We start from the raw sequence: 23981 nt of genomic DNA on the forward strand, positions 1-23981 counted from the left end.
TAAGGAGATTTAGGGCGCAATTGGAGTTCTCTTGATGAAGCAATAATAGCTTCCTAGAGACCTTAAAGCCTAAGATTTGTGTAGCCCAAAAGATGTTGTATGCATCTTTATTTACCTCTATTTTCAAAACAAGAAGGGGAAGCGGGGGGCGAGTAAGACACTAAAAATAAGGATAAGTAATTTCTGGATAAGAATTTCCTTTTGGTTTAAAATGGACTGCTTTTTAAATCTAAGTTCCTCCCTATTCAATCAGTGGCTTTGAAGATAAGTGAGATTCATGAAACTCTGGACACCCTGAATGAAGGATTCTGTCTGAGAACCATGTGAACTATAATTGTTAGTAACAGAGGCTTCTGATGGAAATGTTATTGCGTTCGAATTTTAGAGACAGTTGGCCAGAAAGCGGGTCAAGCCAGAAATGATCAGACTCAGGTTTTGTTCTTGATTCACATGAAGTCAAGTAGATGGTTTAAATGCCTCACGCTAACCATAGGCTAAGTTTAAATTAAAAATCTTTGTCAATTAAAGATACTTTTCAGTATCAAGTAGCTATCATGTTGCTACGACATTTTGATAAGAAAAGTATACATAGTCAGACGTGAATAAAGACACAGATGTAGAGAATGGACTTGAGGACACGGGGAGGGGGAAGGGTAAGCTGGGACGAAGTGAGAGAGTAACACTGACATATATACACTACCAAATATAAAATAGATAGCTAGTGGGAAGCAGCTGCATATCACAGGGAGATCAGCTCGGTGCTTTGTGACCACCTAGAGGTGTGGGATAGGGAGGGTGGGAGGGAGACACAAGAGGGAGGGGATATGGGGATATACGTATGCATACAGCTGATTTACTTTGTTATACAGCAGAAACTAACACAACATTGTAAAGCAATTATACTCCAATAAAGATGTTAAAAAAAAGTATACATAGTCATACCTGCTACATGAAATTATAAGTGGTGAGATAGTAATTTTGCAGGCAATTAAGAATTCACTATAAACAAAAAATAGAGGACTCGTGTGCATATGTTGTATGCAAATCTGAGGAGGATATGAGAGCCCAGGAGGCTAAGTTCTGGTCACTGTATATTTGTATGTGCTCTAATGAGAAGTGGCTTCCATGTAGACGTGCTAAGTGGCTTATAGCTCTTGAGGTTTCCAGTTTCTGCTGTGATAGCAATTCTAAACTCAGATGGACACCACTCTGGGTTACTGTCCATAAATATAAAACTTCTGTTTGCAAGCCAGCAAGCAGAAGCCAACTGGAATGGTGCCCTTTAAGGCTCCTATAGCTTATACCTCAGACAAAAGTAGAACAGACTGATTACAGTTGGAGGACAGCATACAGGGCCCTGGTTAAAAATATTGACCCATAAGGGCTACTAGAAATCCTCATTCTTTTTTTTTTTTTTTTGCGGTACGCGGGCCTCTCACTGTTGTGGCCTCTCCCGTTGCAGAGCACAGGCTCCGGACGTGGAGGCTCAGCGGCCATGGCTCACGGGCCCAGCCACTCTGCGGCATGTGGGATCTTCCCGGACCGGGGCACGAACCCGTGTCCCCTGCATCAGCAGGCGGACTCCCAACCACTGCGCCACCAGGGAAGCCCTAGAAATCCTCATTCTTTAGCTAAAGGATAATTTGATTCCACTCTTTAATACTTCTTTAGTTCTTCTGAAAGAGTAGGAAACAAAAGCAAAACATATGAACTCCTATATAGCATGCATTTGTATTATTTATACTGAGCCTAACAGAGTAATTAGGGGGACCTGGTCATCATCTCACCAGAAGCTCCAAACTTCATCAAGTCTTAACCTCTTGTTTTATATTTTTAAGGTATGTATGTTTTTATTACATTCTAAAATACATAATTTTTCAATATTTTTGAAAATTCTTCCCAAACCTTCAAGTAATGTTGAGGTGCTGATATAGAAAGAAAATTATTTCCAGTATGGACGGTCAGGGATAAAGTGAACTTCATCAAAATTAAAAACTTTTGTGCATTGGGACTTCCCTCGCGGTCCTAGTGGTTAAGACTCCGTGCTCCCAATGCAGGGGGCATAGGTTCAATCCCCGGTTGGAGAACTAAGATCCCACATGCCTTGTGGTGTGGCCAAAAAAAGCAAACAAACAAACAGAAAAACTTTTGTGCATCAAAGGATACCATAAACAAAGTGAGGGGCTTCCCTGGTGGCGCAGTGGTTGAGAGTCCGCCTGCCGATGCAGGGGACATGGGTTCGTGCCCCGGTCCAGGAAGATCCCACATGCCGCGGAGCGGCTGGGCCCGTGAGCCATGGCCGCTGAGCCTGCGCGTCCGGAGCCTGTGCTCTGCAACGGGAGAGGCTGCGGCAGCGAGAGGCCCGTGTACCACAAAAAAAAAAAAAAAAAAAAAAAAAAAAAAAGAAAGTGAAAAGAATGAGAAACAGGAAAAAAAAAAAGGAGAATGAGAAAATATTCGTAAGTCATATGTTTGATCAGGGTCCCGTATCCAGAATATATAAAGAATGCTTATAACTCAACAATAAAAAGACAAATAACCCAATTAAAAAATGGGCAAAGTATACGAATAGACATTTGTCTAAAGAAGACATACAAATGGCCAATGAGCACATGGAAAGATGCTCAACATCATTAGTCATTAGGGAAATGCAGGTCAAGGTCATAATGACATACCACTTCACACCCACCAGCATGGCTATAATCAGAAAAAAAAAAAAAAGAATAAACAAGTGTTGGTGAAGATGTGGAGAAACTGGAATCCTCATGCATTGCTGGTGGGAATGTCAAACAGCTTAGGCACTGTGGAAAGCAGTTTGGCAGTTTCTCAAAGTTAAACGGTTACAGTATGACCCAGAAGTTCCACTCCTAGTTATGTACTCAAAAGAATTGAAAGCATATGTTCACACAAAAACTTGTACACACATGTTCATAGCATTATTATAATAACCAAAAAGTGGAAATGACCCAACTGATGAATGGATAAACAAAATGTTATACTCATAAAATGGGATATTCAACCATAAAAAGGAATGAAGTGCTGAAACCTCCTACAACATGGATGATCTTTGAAAACATGGTGCTAAGTGAAAGAAGCCATACACAAATGACCACATAGTGTCCCATTCCGCTTATGTGAAATGCCCAGAATAAGCAAATCCATAAAGACAGAAAGTATTGATCAGTGGTTGCCAGGGAGTGAGAGGAGGGTTGAATTGGGGGTGACTGCTGAGAGGTGTGGGGTTTCTTATTAGGGTAATGGAAGTATTCGGGCATGAGGTAGTGGGGATGGTTGCACAAAACTGTGAATATACTAAAATTCACCGAATTGCACACTTGAAGAATAAAGAATGACTATGTATGAGCACAAAGGTAGAGAAAGAGAACCCAACAAATAATTCAGATTCATTCGGACAATTAGAGGATGTGATGCTGTTATCTTTCCTCCTGTTAGAATCTTAGAATCTTAGCTGGTTCAGAAAGAGTTTATTGTTTCACTTGCTGGAATACTTGCTGAGAAAAAGTATTGTTTTTTCAAGATAAGAAGCGAGAGGAAGGGCAGACAGGTCAGAGAGCAGAGAAGATGAGGCTGGGGGCTCTGCAGGCCTGGCCAGCCCTCCACCCCACCCCCCCTTACCTCTGATGAGCCTGTTCTCCCAGGTGAGAAGCATCTCTGCCAGTTGACTTGTGCACCCCTTCCCACTCCTGGACTTAAATAGGTGCCCCGGGTCTGAAATACTTAGCCTTAGCGGATAATCACAGGATCCTTCTACTCCCTTCCTACCCCCCAGGGCCCAACTCCCTTCCCTTCCCGTCTGCCTGAATTCCCGTCCCGGAAGTTAGTTACTCTCCTTGAGGTACCCGTTTCAGCCACTGTATGTAAAAAGGTGAACAAACCCGGAAGAGGAGTTCCATGCTACGTGGTGCTACCTTACTCCACGTACTGAGCTAGGGGCGACGAGGTACCCCAGAGTCCAGACTGACAGCCTTACCGGCCCTTCTCTTCACAATTTGCTTCCCAGCCCTTGCATCCCAGCTGGCCCACCCTGCCTGCTACCAGCCACAATCCTGCCCAAGCCTTCTCAGCCTCACCCCTCCCAGGCCTGAGAGCCAGGATCCTGCTGCCACCAACACTCCTGCCCCCAGCCCCCCACCTCAAGTGCCCACCAGAACTTCTTTGGGGAATATGCCTATTATTTGGAGGACCTTGGATGAAGCCCTGTGTCCACGGAATTTTGGGAGTGGCAGAATTTTCTGGTGTATGCCTAGTTTTGTTGTGGTGGTTGACTTTTTTTTTTTTTTTTTGCGGTACGCGGGCCTCTCACTGTTGTGGCCACTCCCGTTGCAGAGCACAGGCTCCGGACGCGCAGGCTCAGCGGCCATGGCTCACGGGCCCAGCCGCTCCGCAGCATGTGGGATCTTCCCAGACCGGGGCACGAACCCGTATCCCCTGCATCGGCAGGCGGACTCTCAACCACTGCGCCACCAGGGAAGCCCCGACTTTTTTTTTATATATATAAATAATCCAGTGTTTGTGGGACCTGAAGCTTCTATAATCTTGGTGAACTTCTTTAAGAAAAAGAATACAAAAATATCTTGCATGTTTTTATAAAAACATAGGACCTTGGGAACACATCGCTAGCTCCTACGTCCACCCCCCCAACCCCCCACCCCCGGTCTTAAAGGGGCCCATGCAGATGAAGGGCCTCAGCCTGAAGCCTGATTAAACTTCCTGGCAAAGCGGCTTCTTCTGGGAGTACTGGGTGCAGCTGAGACCTTTATTTTTGAAATTTGCTATAGGCTTACTTTAAATCAGATTGAGGTGGGCATAGGCCAAAATTTCCCACCTCTAGGTTAGAGGCTTGAGCCTGAGATTTTATATCTTAAAACTGGTTAAATGAATACTCAAATTTTATGAAATTAGCTATAGATATGCTTATATAAAATATTTGTCCAGGGGTCTTTCCTGGTGGCACAGTAGTTAAGAATCCGCCTGCCAATGCAGGGGACACAGGTTCAAGCCCTGGTCCGGGAAGATCACACATGCCACGGAGCATCTGGGCCCGTGCGCCACAACTACTGAGCCTGCCTGCCACAACTACAGAAGCCCACGCGCCACAACTACTGAAGCCTGTGCGCCTAGAGCCCGTGCTCCACAACAAGAGAAGCCACCACAATGAGAAGCCCACGCACTGCGATGAAGAGTAGCTCTGCTCGCCTCAACTAGAGAAAGCCCACACGCAGCAAGGAAGACCCAACACAGCCAAAAGTAAATAAATAAAATAAAGTAAATTTATATAAAAAAAGAACAACACTGTGATAAAAAACTTTTTTTTTAATATTTGTCCATACGTACATTTTTTTTTTTTTTTTTTTTGCAGTACACGGGCCCCTCACTGCTGTGGCCTCTCCCGTTGCAGAGCACAGGCTCCGGACGCGCAGGCTCAGCGGCCATGGCTCACGGGCCCAGCCGCTTCGCTGCATGTGGGACCTTCCCGGACTGGGGCACGAACCCGCGTCCCCTGCATCAGCAGGCGGACTCTCAACCACTGTGCCACCAGGGAAGCCCCATAAATATTTTTTAAGTGGCCTCAAGGAAGTACATGTGTAATGCTTTTACAGATATTTTCTCTTTTAATCTGCACAGCAGCCTGCAAGATGGCTAATATTTTCCCTGTCGGCTGAAAGAAAAACGCACAACCTAAAAGCTGCAAGTTAAGTTTTATTCAGGGACCTTACTGAGGACTATAACCCGGGAGTCAGCCTCTCAGATAGCTTTGAGAAACTGCCCCGAAGAGGCAAGGGAGGAGCCAGGATATATAGGAATTTTTTGCTGGGAAAAACATGTAGTCGAGCACCAAAAGATTACTACTAATCACAAAGAACAGACATCTCAAATTAATGATTTTAGTGCTTTTCTGTGTATGGGAAGATGCAAGAATCTGGGCTGATTGAAACTATTCCTTAGATATACATCTTAACTATCTAGGGCCCGTATCCAAAGCCCAGAATCCTTCCAGTTTTTCTCCCTCCTGAATTCCCCTCTGGGTGCATTGTCAGTGGGTGACTACAGTGCCTGATGGCTTGGTCCCTGTAGAACTGGAATGGGGGGCAACATTCTTTTCTTTACATCCCTGTTTCAGAGATGAAGCAATTAAGGTACAAAGAATCTAAGTGATTCGCCCAAGTGGCAGAGCTGAATTTCTAAACCAGTTTACTCTGATTCCTGAGTCCGGGGATATTCTAGCTAGAATCAGATAATCTGGCTAGAAGTTGCCACCATGTGGTTCGCTAACTTGCAAAGAATTAAAATGTGATAAAATGCACTGAATATAAGCAACAGGAGTGCCCTTTATCTTTGCTAGAACAGGCATTTCAGTGTCTTCAAGTGCGTCAAAGTCAGTCAACATCTGTTGTCCCCGTTTCCACTAAAAGGAAGAACTGCTAGTCAACAGCCTTAACATTCTTTCGGTCTATAAATTTTTGTCGTAACAAAATAACTACGTGACCATCTGAACAATCTGTAGTAGTACAGAAAAGACTGTAATCCAGATGCTCACAGATGAGGACGGTGTTCCGAGCGTCCCTTTTGCCATCTGATCAGGCTTGAGATACTCCTGAGGCCTGGCCACTGCCGGGTGACTGACTTTTCCTGGGCTCAGAAGCCAGTGAGCGCCTGTGAGCGTCTGCTCCCCATAGGGTCACACAGAGGGGATTGGTGGCTTCAGGGCTGGTCTGTTGTAGTATTATAACTTTTCAGCTTTGGCAGCAGGTTCCACCAGCCCGCCGGCATGTGTGTCATTGACACTAAGCTTAAGAAGTCCTTGCTTATTAATTACCAAGAGCACGTGGTTTGAGTGGAGCAATTAAAGACTGAATTTTGGTGGGACTTCGGGGCAGTTCAGGTTTAGGTGGTTTATTTGGGCTCAGTGACTAAAATAACTAATATTTCTTAATCTTCATAAGAACACTTTTCCTTTCTTTCTCACAAGTAACAGCCATTTACTAATTTACCCTTAAAATGTCCCCTCTGTTCTTCATTTATTCCCAGGACATTTTGATCATTTCTCCCAGTTTCCCTGAATCCTGTACTACAGTTGTCAAAACGTTTGAGATACTCAGCTGGAGATCACTTTCAGAAATGAACTGCACAGGGAATTCACTGGTGGTCCAGGGGTTAGCACCTGGCGCCTGCACCACTGTGGGCCTGGGTTCAATCCCTGGTCGGGGAACTAAGATTCTGCAAGCCACGTGGCATGGCCAAAAAAAAAAAAAAAAAAGAATGGAGAAGAAAAAAAGAAATGAACTGCACAGTACGAGGGTAGGGACAGGGAGTCCCCAAGAATTGATGAAGAAAGAAAGTAGGGGGGCTTCCCTGGTGGCGCCGTGGTTGAGAGTCTGCCTGCCGATGCAGGGGACGCGGGTTCGTGCCCCGGTCCGGGAAGATCCCACATGCCACGGAGCGGCTGGGCCCGTGAGCCATGGCCACTGAGCCTGTGTGCGTCCGGAGCCTGTGCTCCGCAACGAGAGAGGCCACAACAGTGAGAGGCCCACGTACCGCAAAAAAAAAAAGAAAGAAAGTAGGGAAGAGCACCTAAATTTATCACTGAAATGAAGCTTTTGAACGGTTTTAGATAGGAAGATAAGCAGACGTAAACATGGGCCTGTATGTGTCCGTGAACAGAGAATCAGAGAATAAGACAGCTGTAGCTTTAAAAGCACACAGCTGGTTGTTAGAGATGCACTCGCAGGCCACTGCCAGGTGTCAAGGCATGCGGCAGGGTTTCAACATGCTAATCAAGTGATGTGGGTTCTAATTGGAGCTCTGCTCTGTTAACCTGAGGCATGCCAGTTATCCCCTTTGGGCCTTAATTTCTTATCTAATGCAGGGTTTGGAGTCAGTGATTCCTAAGGTTTCGTGGGTTCGAAGAATCTGGATCTTATGAATAACCATTCAGCATATGATTCAGCCCGAGCCATACAGACTGTCAGAGTGGGGAAGGTGTGTTGGCACCTTGGCCGTACTATCAACAAGGGCTAATCTGCAGAACAGAAACGGGGCCATCGTGAACAACTTCCAAAGGCGAGCTTCATCCCCACCTCAATGTCTATAACCTCCCAGTGTTCTTCCAGCTGGCAGAGTGATCAGTAACTAAGCTCGAAGCATTAAGTGCCTAGTCAGTTACCTATCACCGAAAAGAGACAGTGTCACGCAGGGCGTCACTCTCTTTCCTATTTCTACTTGTCTTCCTTTTCTCTGTATAGTTCTTCAGCACAAGGAATTTCCACTGTGGTGAAAGAAAAGAAAAGAAATTTGAGTGGCAGATCTTCACAGTAGAAATAAGAATGATAAAATTATCATGTGAAAATATTCGGTAAAAATAATCTACAAATAAGCCATATTCAAAAGCAGTCCTGTTTTATATTCTAGTCTGTGATTCTTGGGAAAATTGAACTGAAATTTGATCCTGAAAGTGGCCTTCCAGTTGCCCAAAGCAAAATACCCATTATCTATGGGAACATTACATAGTCTAGAAAAATTTCAACATCCAGATGATGCAAGGCTGAAACAGGTTTTTCCAACCATCTCCTTTAACTAGAACTTCCAGAGTCACCATAACCTTGTCCGTAAACGATCCCTAAGAGCAGTGATGGACAGACATGGCCTTCTTTTGAGATCCTCTCTCCCCCATCCCTTTATCTCTGACCATAAGCATGAATTTTGAGTTTGAGATGACTTTTCGTCACTTGACTCTAAGGAGCCCATTGACACTCTGAACCAGATCTTCTCACAGGAGGTGAGGGCAAGTTGCCCCGGGCTGGGGGTATGTTACCACGTTCCTGCAGGCCAAGGAAGAAATGGGTAGACAGGAAACAGAGGCGATGAGCTAGACCACAACTCTAGGAGGTTGACTGCCAAAGGGCAGTAGCTGGAAGGAGCAGCACAGGGCCAAGGGGCGGGGGCTAGAGGGGTGGGGCTGTGCCTTTGGAAGGGGGCGGAGGGAATGTGCGGAGCGACCCAGTCATGCGTGGATCCAGCTTCATCAGTCACAAGCAGTCAGTTCAGGTTAGATAACTGCTTTGATGTGTTTGATGTCACTGTATTCATAAAACGCAGACCATAAATAATTACTTACCTCATATAGTTGTTGTGAGGACTAACTGGGGTAATGTGCCTAAATTTCATGTAAAACTCAATACATGACACATGGTAAGTGCTTGATAAAGGTTAGTTGCCAGTATTGATGATAATACTTGTTATTATTGGGAGGAAGAGACTGAGGAAGCTGGCAAGAAAGATCACAGACGAAGTTCCCACCTAAGAGTGGTTGGGGTAGATAGAATTCAGAGGATTGGGACCAAAGGGAAGGAGGGGAGGGTGTTTGAAGAGAAGGGAGGGACATCTTCCTCTGAGTCTGGAGAGAAGGAGAAAAGCTTGGATTTCAAGCAGAGCTTCTTCAGTTTTCCCGCGGACAGCTCCCTGAAGGCCAGGGTGGAAAACTAAACACAGGTATCCTCTCCGGGGCTCAGGGACTCAGCCTAAAGCAACTGTTGAAAGACAGAAGTGTCACTGAAGGCTCGTGTTGTATCTTTAAAATATAGGACAACTTGGCATTCCATTTTGTACAATGGATTTGTTTTACCAGTTAAATTACTTGAGAATTTTTCCTGCAGAACTTCTAGTAAAGTGGGCATGCCACACCTGTCTCCCAGCTCCCCTCAGCTGCTTAGGTTTAGACAATGAGACACGAACATGGGCGGCGATGTTCTAAGTCAGAACTTGGGAGCTCTCTGCCATGCTCCTACGCAGTCCCAGCTTCTGAAGAAAGAAGCATGTTCCACAGCTGAGCAATTGCCCACTCCTGTTTTCGATAACCTTTCCAAAGAGAATCAGTCGGGTTGACTGATTCCCTGGGCGTGGGCTGGGGTCCCTGCAGCCTTCAGTCTCATCCAGCTGCTCCTACACGGCCATTCTTCCCGAGGGACAGCCCTCACCACCCATCTCACTGAGGAGAGGAAGGTTCTTTTCCTGAACTTACTCACCCGCCTCCCAGGTTTCTCTGCCAGTCTCCTTGCCTCGCCCTCCACTCTCAGGGGAAGGGCCAGGGCTTTTTCCCTCTTTCTGCGGTAAACGCTGGTTGCTCTCCCACAGATACTGTCCTCACCCACTATACTGCTTTTCTTCTTCCATAAAATACATATGGGAATGTCCCTGGTGGCGCAGTGGTTAAGAATCCGCCTGCCAATGCAGGGGATACGGGTTCGAGCCATGGTCCGGGAAGATCCCACATGCTGCGGAGCAACTAAGCCCGTGCGCCACAACTACTGAGCCTGCGCTCTAGAGCCCGCGAGCCGCAACTACTGAGCCCGCATGCCACAACTACTGAAGCCCATGCGCCTAGAGCCCGTGCTCCACAACGAGAGAAGCCACCGCATTGAGAAGCCCGTGCACCGCAACGAAGAGTAGCCCCCGCTCGCCACAACTAGAGAAAGCCCACGTGCAGCAACGAAGACCCAACATTGCCAAAAATAAATAAATAAATTTATTTAAAAAAAACGCAAAGCAGCATGCCATCTCCCAAGAATACACAAGCGGAAAGAATCCAGAGACATCCCTCCCGCCATATGGATAGAACTTCTCTGTCTTAGAAATGCTTGCCTTCACTCGGTGGCCACGCTCTCTGGCCAGAGTCTTTTACTGCCTACTGCCTGGCCTCCACGTCCAGCCTGCATTTCCTCTTGGTCCAGCCCCCGCTTCTTAGCTGGCCCCCAGGTCCCGGCCCCCGGGTCCCTTGTGCTGCTCTGTTTCCCGGTGACTAACGGCCTCATTGCAAACGTCTTCCTCACCCTCCTTAGACTTCCGGCACATTTGATGTTTTTAAACTCCTTTCCTACCGCAGAAGTCATCTTCCTTTCTCACATGGGTACTGTCCTCGTTTACCTCTTGTTCTCTGTTTTATCTCCGTTTCTTTTGCTTGCGCTCCCTTACGTGCAGGCATTTTCCAGGACTCAGCCCTCCCTTTGCGGCCTCTCCCTGTGAGAGTTTTATCTGGCTTCAGTTGTTGCCAGCAGAGCCAGCTGTCTCCTCCGATCTGTGTGTCTCTGTCAGTGGCACCACCTTCTGACATGGAACCTTGAGGCCAGTGGTCTTCCCATTGGGGTCCATGTACCCTAGGGGTACATGAAGACTTTCCAGGGAATACGTGGGCACAGATGAGGGAATCCACTTTCAGATTTTCAGCTTCCATATGTATTCTTTTCTAAAATTGACGTGCTTGAGACAGTGTCTGCTCTGAAAGTTCTCTTACAGTCACTCTTCACCAGCCTTTAGAAAGGAGACTTCCCCGGTGGTCCAGTGGTTTAGACCCTGTGCTTCCACTGCAGGGGATGCAGGTTTGATCCCTGGTCGGGGAAAAGGAGAAAGGCCCGGGGGTAAGGGGTGCCCCAGGGAAACATTTCGCAGGAGCCACGAAAGTGAAGCAAAGAGGAGCAGCCCCTTATTTTATCCAGGCGACAAACTCATGACAACCCTCTGCCTTATCGTTCCATCTTAAGAGTAGAATTCAGAAACAAGGTGGTTGTCATGAGGGAGAAGTATTAACTTGTTTATTTGAATTAAAAAATGAGGTTAGACCTCTTTTGACAGAAAGTGATCAAGCTGATTGCCATTTAGATTATAAGGCAGACGTTTTCCATGTGTACTTAAAGCACATCTTCAATATACATTTTTAAAAACACATCATTTGCTGTTGTTTAAACTTACAGACACAGATGCAGAGAACGAACGTACAGATACCAAGGGGGAAGGTTGGCGGGTGGGAGGAATTGGGAGATTGGGATTGACACGTATACACTATTGATACCATGTATAAAATAGACAACTAATGAGAACTTACTGTATAGCACAGGGAACTCTAGTCAGTGCTCTGTGGTGACCTAAATGGGAGGGAAATCCAAATAAGAAGGGGTATATGTATATGTACTGCTGATTCACTTTGCTGTACAGTAGAAACTAACACAACATTGTAAAGCAACTGTACTCCAATAAAAATTAATTAAAAGCAAAAAAAACCTTACAAATGTTAGATGGCAACTTACAAATGTGAGAAGGCATCTGTAATTTTTCAGAATTCTTTCAGGGGCTATTCCATCAAAAAAGTTTGAGGGGGCTTCCCTGGTGGCGCAGTGGTTGAGAGTCCGCCTGCCGATGCAGGGGACACGGGTTCGTGCCCCGGTCCGAGAAGATCCCACATGCCACAGAGAGGCTGGGCCCGTGAGCCATGGCCGCTGAGCCTGCGCGCCCGGAGCCTGTGCTCTGCAATGGGAGAGGCCACAACAGTGAGAGGCCCACGTACCGCAAAAAAAAAAAAAAGTTCGAAGACCATTGTAGGGGCTTAGCCACCTTTAATTTATCCCTTTCCATCATACCCCCTATTCCAGTCATTCCTCTTGATATTTTTTCCTATTATATCAATTTCAGACTCTGCCTGGTTTTCCAAACCTTCCAGTCCCTTCTTGTGGTCAACCTGGTCTGTGAAGTGACTGTTCATGCTGTTTCCTACCTCCGTGTCTTTAGTACATAATTCTCCTGCCCATTCCTTATTTCTTCTCTTTTCATCCTAACTGCTGTGTTCATTATTGACCTCTCCTCTAACCTCTACAACATTGGCTATTCCGTGCAATTAGCATTTATAGAACATCGTTGCTTGATTTTCTTTTCTCTCTAAAAAGCTCCTTAAGAGTCTAAGAGCATCTCTTACACTCTACCATATTCTCCTTTTGCCTAATGCATTGCTGACCACATAATGGATGCTCTATAAATATTTTATTGACTGCCTAGAATACAGTATTTGTTCATTCATTCTTTTATTCTTTCCTCCATTCAACAAATATTTTTGAGACCTTTTTTGTACCAGGAAAAGACCATTTCTGTACCAGGAAAAGACCTTTTTTGTACAAGGCACTTGTGGTACAGCAGGGGGAAAAAAAGAGACAAAAATCCTTGCCTTCAAAGACGGATAAATAAGTAGAATACATTGTATGTGAAAGAGTAATAAGTGTTGAGGGGAAATAAAAAAATGAAGTAAGAAAGAAGAACAGGAAGTGTGTGTTGGTGGCATAGCGGGTGGGGTGAGTGTGTGCAATTTTAGATACGATGAAGGCCTCACTGATAAGGTGACATTTTAGTAAAAATCTGAAGGGCTGGAGGGACTTGAGCTTATCTGTGAAAGAGCATCCCAGGCAAGGAACCTATTAATGTGAAGGCTCTAAGGCTGCACCTGCCTGGCATTCCAGGAAGGGGAGCGGAGAGTAAGAGATGGGTCAGAGAAGGGTGGAGGCGGGGTGAACAGATCAGTCTGGTAGGTTCTGGTTGGACTTGCAGCTTCTGCTGAGTGAGACTGAAGGCCTATGGGGAGATTAGTCAGGAGGCGACTGTAATAGTACAGGCCAGAGGGACTTCCCTGGTGGCGCAGTGGTTAAGAATCCATCTGCCAGTGCAGGGGACACGGGTTCGAGCCCTGGTCCAGGAAGATCCCACATACTGCGGAGCAACTAAGCCCGTGCACCACAACTACTGAGCCTGCGCTCTAGAGCCCACAAGCCACAACTACTGAGCCTGCACTCTAGAGCCCACGTGCCACAACTACTGCAGCCCGAGCGCCTAGAGCCCGTGCTCCGCAACAAGAGAACCCACTGCAAGGAGAAGCCCGCGCACCACAACGAAGAGTAGCCCCCCGCTCGCCGCAACTAGAGAAAGCCTGCGTGCAGCAACAAAGACCCAACGCAGCCAAAAATAAACAAATAAAAATTTCAGAAAATACTATAAAAATTTTTTTAAATGGTACAGGCCAGAGATGGCGTTGACCTGGACCAGGGGAAGAAGTGGTCAAATTCCGGGTTCACTGTGAAGGTAGAACAGACAGAGTTTGCTGACCAACGGGTTGCGGGGGGAGGGTGGGGCTCAGGAAGGATGAGAAGGCCGCAGAGCGTCAGCCTCGAGGGAGCAGAAAGGTGAGCTGGCGTTTGCGGACGTGAGGAAGCCAGGGGAAGAGCAGGCTTTGTGAGGGAGGTGTGCCGGCAGTCCAGTGTGACGCCTGTTAAACTTGAGATATCCGTTAGGCGCGCACCCAGTCCACGTTGTACACGAGTGTGAAGAACAAATTTGGGAGCCATCAGCAAACAGGTGGTATTTAAAGCCATGTGGCTGGATGAGATCGCCGGGCACTTCGCTGTTAAAGCAGAGGTTGAAGCAGTCTCACAGTTATTGAGTATCTAATATGTACCAGGCTTAATACATGAACCCAAACCTAGATACTCACTTTACTGATGAAACTGAGGACCAAAAAAAAGTTAACTCATCAGCCAGCCTGAGGGAGCAGCTAGTAAGTAGCAGAACCGGGATTCAAACTGAGATCTGTCTCAGCTCCAGAGTTCGTGTTCTTCTAACCATACAGTGCCTTAATTTAATAGTATGTTGTATTTTAGAAAAAATGCTCTTGGCAAACCATAATCAGTATCCTTATAAGATAAGTATGCTATGACTCTTCTTTTGAAATGAAGATGGGAAGGAAGTCCCTTAGTCATTTGTCACATGGAATGGAGATTAGATTCAGAAGCCCTGATACCCACTTTCACCAGAATTTCTCAGTTAAGGCCTGCTTTACAGACTCCCTGTAACTTTAAGTGAATGTGTGTGTGTGTGTGTGTGTGTGTGTGTGTGTATAATTTTTGTGACCAGTTACAATATTTTAGGCTGTGCTAACTACTTTATATGCATTATCTCCTTTAGTCCTTACAACAACTCATTGAGGCAGGTACTGTCCCCATTTTACAGATGAGGAAACTGATGCTCAACATCAAATGGCTCTTAAGTGTCAATTACTGTTGGTCAACCAATCAAAGAATGAAGTACACAGGATAGTATGCTATGGGAGATCCAAAGGTATAGGAGGACTTTAAGAAAAGAGATTGTGAACATGTGTTTATTTTAAGATAAAACAAAAATGTAAGGAATGGCAATTTGTTGTATACAATGATTTGCCAAGTGAGAGTCTTCGCCCTAAGTGCCATGCATTTAAGGCATGAGTCCATAACGCACAGGGCCATGAGTTCATCATGGTCTGCGGTAGCCTTAAAGGATGAGACACTTGAACTGGGTTTCCAAGAATGGGTAGGACGCTGTTGGGTAGAGGAGTGGTTGGAGAAGGTGTCCCACCCAAAGGCATTGGCACAAGCGAAGGTCTAGAGATGAAAGACACAAGATATATTTGAGCGAAAACTAGCATATCAGTCAGCTGGAGCAGGGAGATAGAGGCTTTAACCGGAAATGTAGTTTAGAAGATAGACCTTGAATCTTCGGCTTGGGAACTGGTACTGTGTTGAGTAGTCAGCTGGAGTCGTTGATGTTTTCTGAGCAGGGGCTACAGGAAGAGCCCTCTGCTGGAGGATTGTTGGAGGATGAGGCTGCAGGCAGAGATGAGGTCACGGCAAGTGTTGAAGGGGGGAGTGCTTGAGGACCTTCACTGCAGATGTAGCACAGGAAAGGAAGCGGATATGACGGTGGTGAGAAACACTGGGAAGGAGGAATCGACAGGATTTGGTGGCTAGGTACAGGGAACCAAAGAGAGGGAAGAGGCAAAGACAACTTCAAGCCTTTGAATGTAGTTGTGTGGCCTGGAGAACCATTAACAAACAGAAGAAGCCAAGAGAAGACGGATTCGGGGGAAAGTCCATGTTGTAGTCACACAGAGTTTGAGATGGTATGTGATATCAAACTGAAAATGCCCAGCCAGGAAGTAGGAAACGTGGAACTGAAACTTGAGAAGTCAGGATTAAAGATGTGGACCTGTCTTTGGCGTAAAGATCACAATAAGTTACATGACAGTGGATGGAGTTTCCAGAGGACAGTATAGCAGGAATAGCAGAGGACCGGGGCTGACTCCTGGAGGTCAGCTGTATTTAGAAGCCAGAGAAAAGCCTTGGGTGAAAGAGACAAAGAAAGAGAGGTTGGCACGATCTACTTGAATTGCGTCACCACCCTTGGCCAAGGCAAAGCTCAAAGCAAGCACAATGAGTGAAAAGTAAACATTTAGCAACTTTTGTAGCCATTCCATAGTGCCACATCATCCAAGCCCATGGATGGTGGGCTTTTTTTACAAAAGTATTGGTCCGCAACGCATGGGAAATTTTGAAAACTGGTCTATACCACTGACCGAGAAGGGCTAGTCAGAGGATAAAAGAGCCAAGAGGCCCACTCCTAAGTATATACCCGAGAGAACTGAAAACATACACCACACCAAAAGTCATACAGGAATGTTCACAGCAGCCTTATTCGTAATACCCCAAAAGTGGAAACAACCCAAATGTCCATCAACTGATGAGTGGATAAATGAAGTATGGTCTGTCCAAACAAAAGAATATTATTCAGCCATAAAAAATAATGACGTACTAGGGCTTCCCCGGTGGCGCAGTGGTTAAGAATCGCCTACCAATGCAGGGAATGCAGGTTCAAGCCCTGGTCCTGGAAGATCCCACATGCCACGGAGCAACTAAGCCCGTGCGCCACAACTACTGGGCCTGCACTCTAGAGCCCGCGAGCCACAACTACTGAGCCTGCGCACCACAACTACTGAAGCCCACGCACCGCAACGAAGAGTAGCCCCTGCTCGCCACAACTAGAGAGAAAGCACGCGCACGGCAATGAAAACACAGCCAAAAAAAAAATTTTTCATAACTAAATTTATATTAAAAAAATAATGAATTACTGATACATGCTACAACATAAATGCACCTTGAAAACATTATGCTGAATAAAAGAAGCCAGACACAAAAGGCCACATATAATATGACTCCATTTATATGAAATACCCAGAATAGGCAAATTTGTAGACAGTAAGTGACTGGGTGGTCACCAGGGCCTGGAAAGTGAATGCTAACAGGGATGGTGTTTCTTCTGGGGGGCGAAAACGTGCTGGAATTTGTTGGTGGGGACGTTGCACAACCTTGTGAATGTACTAAAAACCACTCCGTTCTACACTTTCTTTTTAATTTTTATTTTATTTTATTTTACTTTTTATTTATTTATGGCTGCATTGGGTCTTCGTTGCTGCGTGTGGGCTTTCTGTAGTTGCGGCGAGCGGGGGCTACTCTTCGTTGCAGTGCTCGGGCTTCTCACTGCAGTGGCTTCTCTTGTTGCGAACCATGGGCTCTAGGCACACGGGCTTCAGTAGTTGTGGCTCATGGGCTCTAGAGCGCAGGCTCAGTAGTTGTGGCTTGCGGGCTCTAGAGCGCAGGCTCAGTAGTTGTGGCACACGGGCTTAGTTGCTCCGCAGCATGTGGGATCTTCCCGGACCAGGGCTCGAACCCGTGTCCCCTGCATTGGCAGGCGGATTCTTAACCACTGTGCCACCAGGGAAGTCCCCATTCTACACTTTGAGTTTGATGAATTTGATGGTATGTGAAATACATCTCAATCGAATAAGAAAAAAAGCAGGGAAACTGATATCTCAAAACCAACGCCAGAGAAGCTTTCAAAAAAAAGAAAAATACAGAAGGAGCAGTTGAGGAAAGTAGGGAGGAAGAAAAGGCAGTTGGATTTGGGGCATTTTAACCAGGAAGATTAAGCCGAAACGTTATTCCATGTCAGCAGTTCTCAAAGTGTATGTAGTCCATGAACTCCTGGGGGTCCCTGAAAACCTTAAACTCATTTTCAGAATAAAATTAAGATGTTATTTGTCACTGTGTTGACATTTGCACTGATGGTGCAAAAGCAGCGATGGGTAAAGCTCTGTTGTTCCCTTAGTACGAATGAAGGCAAGGGCACCAAACTGAACCGGCATTCCCTGCATTCGTCACCACCAGTCAAAAAAGGGCAGGTGCACTTAAGAATTTCCTTATACAGTAGATGTTGATAGATAGCATCCACACTAACAAAAGTGGTTTGAGGTCCTCAATAATTTTTAAGAATCTAGGGCTTCCCTGGTGGCGCAGTGGATAGGAGTCTGCCTGCCAATGCAGGGGACACAGGTTTGAGCCCTGGTCCAGGAAGATCCCACATGCCGCGGAGCAACTAGGCCTGTGCGCCACAGCTCCCGAGCCTGCACTCTAGAGCCCGCGAGCCACAACTACTGAGCCTGTGCCCTAGAGCCCGCGAGCCACAACTACTGAAGCCCATGTGCCTAGAGCCTGAGCTCCGCAACATGAGAAGCCACCACGATGAGGAGCCTGTGCGCTGCAATGAAGAGTGGCCCCCGCTCACCGCAACTAGAGAAAGCCCGCATGCAGCAACGAAGACCCAACGCAGCCTAAAATAAAAATTTTCAAAAAAAGAATATAAAGTGATGCTGATAAACAAGGATGTACTGTAGAGCACAGGGAACTATATTTAATATCTTGTAATAACCTGTCATGGAAAAGAATCTGAAAAAGAATCTATATACATATGTATACACGTGTGTGTGTATACATAAAAGTGAATCACTTTGCTGTATACCTGAAACTATCAACACATTGTAAATTAACTATTTCAATTTTTAAAAAATGGTTTAAAAAAAGTGGTGCTGAGACCGAAAGGTCTGACAGCCGTTGCCGTGTGCTAAGGGTGTTCTGCCGGTCTTGGCGTGGTGTGAACCAGTATCAATACCTGGCTAAGCCAACACACAGCACTTCTGTCTACTTCCGTCTTCTCCCTCACACCTGCCAAAACATGCTCTGCTTTCTTTTCATCAGGGTCCCACGAACCACTGCCTGATCAATCGGGGTCGTATCGTATTCCCACAGAGCCCAGAAATAGCGATGCAGGATAAGAGGCAAAGAAACTCATCAGACTTCAGTGAAAACAGCCCATTAATGTTTCTTCAAATAGAACTTCAGAACCTTTAGGATTAATGAGCAATTTCACAACTATCATAGTACAGAGAAGGAGCAGCTCCACTAGCAATGTCAGTCGATAGATCCGAGTTTCTGACTCAGATGGCACTTGGGCTTCAGTAAACACGCAGAGACAGGCTGGGGAAATCAGCTGGATAAATAGGCTCCATGTTGTGACTACCAGAACCCCTGAAGGTACCAAGTTCAGTGCATCCCAGCAATCTGCTTTAGGGTCTCAGCGTTGTGAGTGCCCTTGACTCTGTTCTTGGAATGTTCCCATTCTAGTCAGGGATCCCTGGGTTTAGGGTGCAGGTTGGGTCTTCATCCTTCACCGGCTAATAAGTTTCTGCAGGGCCCTCCTTTAAACAATCAAATAGAAGAAACAGTTACAGTGTGGCGGCTAAACAAGCTCTTAAAAACCTCCAGACCAGGGCTTCCCTGGTGGTGCAGTGGTTGAGAGTCCGCCTGCCGATGCAGGGGACACGGGTTCGTGCCCCGGTCCGGGAAGATCCCACATGCCGCGGAGCAGCTGGGCCCGTGAGCCATGGCCGCTGAGCCCGTGCGTCCGGAGCCTGTGCTCCGCCACGGGAGAGGCCACAACAGTGAGAGGCCCGCGTAACGTAAAAAAAAAAACAAAACTCCAGACCAGGTTTATAAAGCCAATGGCCTGTTTGGTGCCATTAAAAGAAAAACCCCCAGTCATGGAGCTCAGGAGTTTATCTTCAGGACCAGTAATACTGCTGCCCTGCCCAAGGGTTTAGGGAGGCAGAGCTTCTTAGCCCTGGCTGCACATCAGAACCACTCAGACCTACTGGATCAGACGCTGCGTGGGTGGGCGGGTAAGAAGCTGCTCTTGTCGTTTTTTTAGAGATTATTCAGATGACTGTAGCCACTGTATCAAGCACTGGCTCCCACGAAGAAGCACTGAGACTCAGAAGAAGCTCGTAGGCCGACACTCTCCCCCAAGACAGCACACCCCTGAAGGGGTGACTGGGCCTCCGGGCTCCGAAGCTTGCCGAGCAGAGCGTCAGCCGGGAGCAGGGTTCGGTGCTGGCACTCTGGAAACCAGCTGCGGGTTGTCACAGCAACTCACCCAGCACAGCTCCTTCCTCCCCTTTGCAGCTTCGCTCCAGGCTCTGCTGTTCTCTGTTATGATCTTAACGTTCTTGGTAACCCAGCTTGCTGCATTCTTCTTCTTTTTCTGCCAGTTGCTCCATCTCTTTATCGTGCGTTTCCTGGTGCGCAACTAGACTTCACCCGTGTGGAACTCACCCACCTCCACTCCCCACAAAATACACCTGAAAACAGGAGAGAACAAAAGGGGCTTGAGTGGCCAGAACAGCTGTTACCAGGCCTGGCACTAAGTCTGCAAGCAAGACACCAAGGCCCTTGCTCTTGTCTTAGATCTTTGTTTGTTTGTTTGTTTGTTTGTTTTACACCTTTAAAACAAAGTTAAGCCTTCTAAGGCCTGCAGTAAATTAGAAGGAGGGAAAGGGGCTCTTCTTGGCACTGAAAGCTCAAGAAGTGACTGTAGATCCCTGAATAGCAAGGAAAGGGGCGGAAAAGTGTGAAAAATGGATACAAGGACTCAGAATGCAGGACAGTGCGGGCCCTGTAAGGGTTCTCTACATCCCAAGAGGTCATAAAGCCCTCGTGCCTCTAGAGTAGTTATGACCCAGACTACCAAGAAAATGTCCAGTTATATTCAATGTAAGGAGGCAGAGTGTTGTGTGTTGTGTGTTTTCATTTCCAGCATCCCAAATGATAAAGGGTTTTAGTGATTTCACTTGGTTAAAGGTTTTTAACCCTTTCAGTGGTAAACTCTTAGCTGTCCAGAGCTTATTTATGAGTACTCTAGGTGATTAAGATCTACCCTGTTTGTTCTTTCTGGTCCTTTATACCCCTATTCCTAAAACATTATACATAAAACGCAAAAGATTTAAGACACTTGGCTGTTATTCTGTATACCCTCTATCACCTGGCCCTGGTTCTTAGCAATACTGGCTGCTAATCCTGCCAGACGTCTGCCCACGTGGTATGTGTGAGACTTGTCCTATTTCTTTACTCATTCATCTGACTGAAAGGGTCACAGTTTCCTCCCTCTCTTTGGCTAGCAGTCCTATATCACTTCATCTCAGATTGCTAGAAAATAAACCACTCCATGCCACCTTGTCCCTCATTCTGTGCTACATAAACAGAATACCTGGCATATAATAGGCACGTAATAAACATCTGTCAGATGAATGAGTGAGCAAATGAGTCAGTAATCCACAGAATATCTACAAAATCAGCTATTCGCATGAAGCTGTAAATTTGGTAAAGAGCGTAGCCCATTGTGAAAACAGCTTTCAAAGAACACCAGCAGGGCTCCCCTAGTGGTGTAGTAATTAAGTATCTGCCTGCCAATGCAGGGGACATGGGTTCGAGCCCTGGTCCAGGAAGATCCCACATGCCGCGGAGCAACTATGCTGGTGTGCCACAACTACTGAGCCTGCGCTCTAGAGCCCGCGAGCCACAACTACTGAAGCCCGCATGCCACAACTACCGAAGCCCACGCACCTAGAGCCCGTGCTCTGCAACAAGAGAAGCCACCGCAATGAGAAGCCCACACACCGCAACGAAGAGTAGCCCCCGCTCGCCACAACTAGAGAAAGCCCGCGCACAGCAATGAAGACCCAATGCAGCCATAAATAAATAAATAAATAAAATTTTAAAAAAAAGAACACCAGCAAATCCTGGCACTAAGAAGATAAATGGTTGATACACTGTTGTGTGAAAAAACTAGGATACATGAGTACACAGGTTGTGATCATAAGTTAAAAAAAAAAAGTTATGGGAAAAAAAGACTGAAAGGACATAAGCTAATATATAACATGATTATCCATTTACTTATTCACTTAAATGAGCACTTTATGTATGACACTCATCTAAGCCTTGCAGAGTTAACCAAACTCACAACTATATCGCCAATGATAAACTAACTGCAACTTATGATTGAAAAGTAAGGGAAATTCCCAGGGGGTCCAGTGGTTAGGACTCCAGGCTTTCACTGCCGAGGGCACAGTTTCGATCCCTGGTCAGGGAACTAAGATCCCCGCAAGCCACGTGGCCAAAAAAAGAAAAAAAAAGTAAGAATTGCAGCAGCTGTAAACCATGACCAACTCAGAACACTGATTATGCAATGATAGACTGGGTAAACTGTCCTTCCAAAAAACAGTAGGGGTCCCAACTCTTCGCACATGCGCTACTGCAGTAGGAAGGTTGCCAAGCACATCAGCCAGACTTCTTGATGGAACGCTGAATGTGGGTCTGTAGTAAAACCAGGGAACATGCTAATTTTAGTCTAGGAATAACAAATGTTGTTGGCCCTTTTTAATTCAGTAAGCAACCCTTGGCCGTGCATCATCAGTTCATGGCCCATCAGGAGATCCCCTGTAGTTCAGTCAAGCCCCGGGACCATAGTCTAAATCACGGCTTGAGAAGACATTTCCCAGTATACCTAGATGGATTTATAACTTGTTCGATGCCCATTGTGTAAGGAGTATCTACATGTATCCTGTTAACTACTACGCAACTGTATATGCCGTCAGCAACCTCAGTTTGTAGCCGGGAATAATTTATATTTATCCTCTTAACAATCTGACTGAGGGACTTCCCCAGGGGTCCAGTGGTTAGGACTCCACGCTTCCACTGCAGGGGGCGTGGGTTCGATCCCTGGTCAGGGGACTGAGATCCCACATGCCGGGCGGCCAAAAAAAAAAAAAAAGAAGGAAAGAAAAAATAATCCGACTGATAATACTCTGCTAGTGATGAAATTATTATAGATCATAAAGGTGTAAAATGGTGTTTCTGGGCACCCTGAATCCCTTGTATCATTTAAGGAAAATGCAAGAGAAAATTCCTAGCAATATTTAATAAGCCAAAAATGAAACCTAGTCTTCAGACCCAGTTTGTATTGCCTCAATATAAAATATCTTCCGTTTTAAATTTGTATTTACAAAGAGACTTCTTTTGATAATTGGGGATGCTGTTATTGTCTTTGTAGACATCCATATAATGCGTGTTTTTTCCTCTCTGGGCTGAGTTTCATGCCAGATCAACTTGCAAAACAACCCTGGGAGGACTCCAGGCATGACTAACCCTCTCCTGCTCTTCCTCCCCCTCCAGGTTACCCCTTGGCTTCGTTTTATCGGCATTACCTTTTCTACAAGGACAGCTACCTCATCCATCTCTTCCACACCTTTACAGGCCTCTCAATTGCTTATTATAACTTTGGTGAGTGAACTGAGCACTGTGATCACAGGGAACCTCGGAAGGAACGGACCTGAACAAAATTTCCTGGAGAGAATTTGATGGAGAGGGAAGTTGTGATGCTCTGGTAGCAGAGGGTTTGTATGGGCAGGGACACAAGCTTAACTTCTCCCTTCACATACATTCCTCTCCCCGGTAAAAGCATGTTGAGAATGGTTACCCTTACCAGACACCATCAACAGAGAGGCACCAGTTTGTCTCTGCTGTGGCTGGAACTGGCCGACAGACCCAAGCAGTCTCCTCAGGAGCGTCCCGTAGGCCCAAAGTTCAGAAATACAGCAACTCCCTGGCAGTCCTTTATATTTATACAGTTAATTTCCTTCCCTTCCTCCAAAACATGAGGCTATTAAAAAAGAAGAAAAATCCTAGTACCAAAGTTTTTTTTATATGTATATATTCTCTTTGTGTTTAGAAGACTCAGGAAGGGTGGGAATGCAGAAAAAACAGGCAAAACTTTGCTCTCTCCTCCGCATCCAGGAATCCAGCTCTACCACTCCCTGCTATGCGTCATGCTTCAGTTCCTCATCCTCCGGCTGATGGGCCGCACCATCACTGCCGTCCTCACTACCTTTTGCTTCCAGATGGTAAACGTCTTTCCCTGGGCAGCTCAGGTCACAGCTGACAGCAGTTGCGGGCGGGGAGGATGGGGACTGTGGTGTAGAGGAAGCCGTGGACTGGGAGATCCAGTTTCTAATCCTTTCTCCCCACGACACTTGGCAGTGTGGCTCTGGGTCACTTTCCAGAAGCCCCAGGTGTTTCATCTGCAGGCTGCAGTGACGATGCTTCACCCGCCTCAAGGAC

The 23981-nt window shown here is 46.2% G+C and overlaps 1 protein-coding gene across 1 annotated transcript in view; it reads left to right on the top strand.

The window, feature by feature from the left end:
* The window catches only part of LPCAT3 (lysophosphatidylcholine acyltransferase 3), a 38793-nt gene that overhangs the window by 9380 nt on the left and 5432 nt on the right, over window positions 1-23981 (top strand). Inside the window, exons 2-3 of the mRNA XM_079714535.1 lie at window positions 23037-23144; window positions 23658-23764. Of these exons, the coding sequence (XP_079570661.1) occupies window positions 23037-23144; window positions 23658-23764 (215 nt within the window). The remainder of the gene's footprint in view (window positions 1-23036; window positions 23145-23657; window positions 23765-23981) is intronic.

This window comes from Hyperoodon ampullatus, assembly GCF_949752795.1.
Source record: "Hyperoodon ampullatus genome assembly, chromosome: 11".
In the NCBI taxonomy this organism is placed as follows: Eukaryota; Metazoa; Chordata; class Mammalia; order Artiodactyla; family Ziphiidae; genus Hyperoodon; species Hyperoodon ampullatus.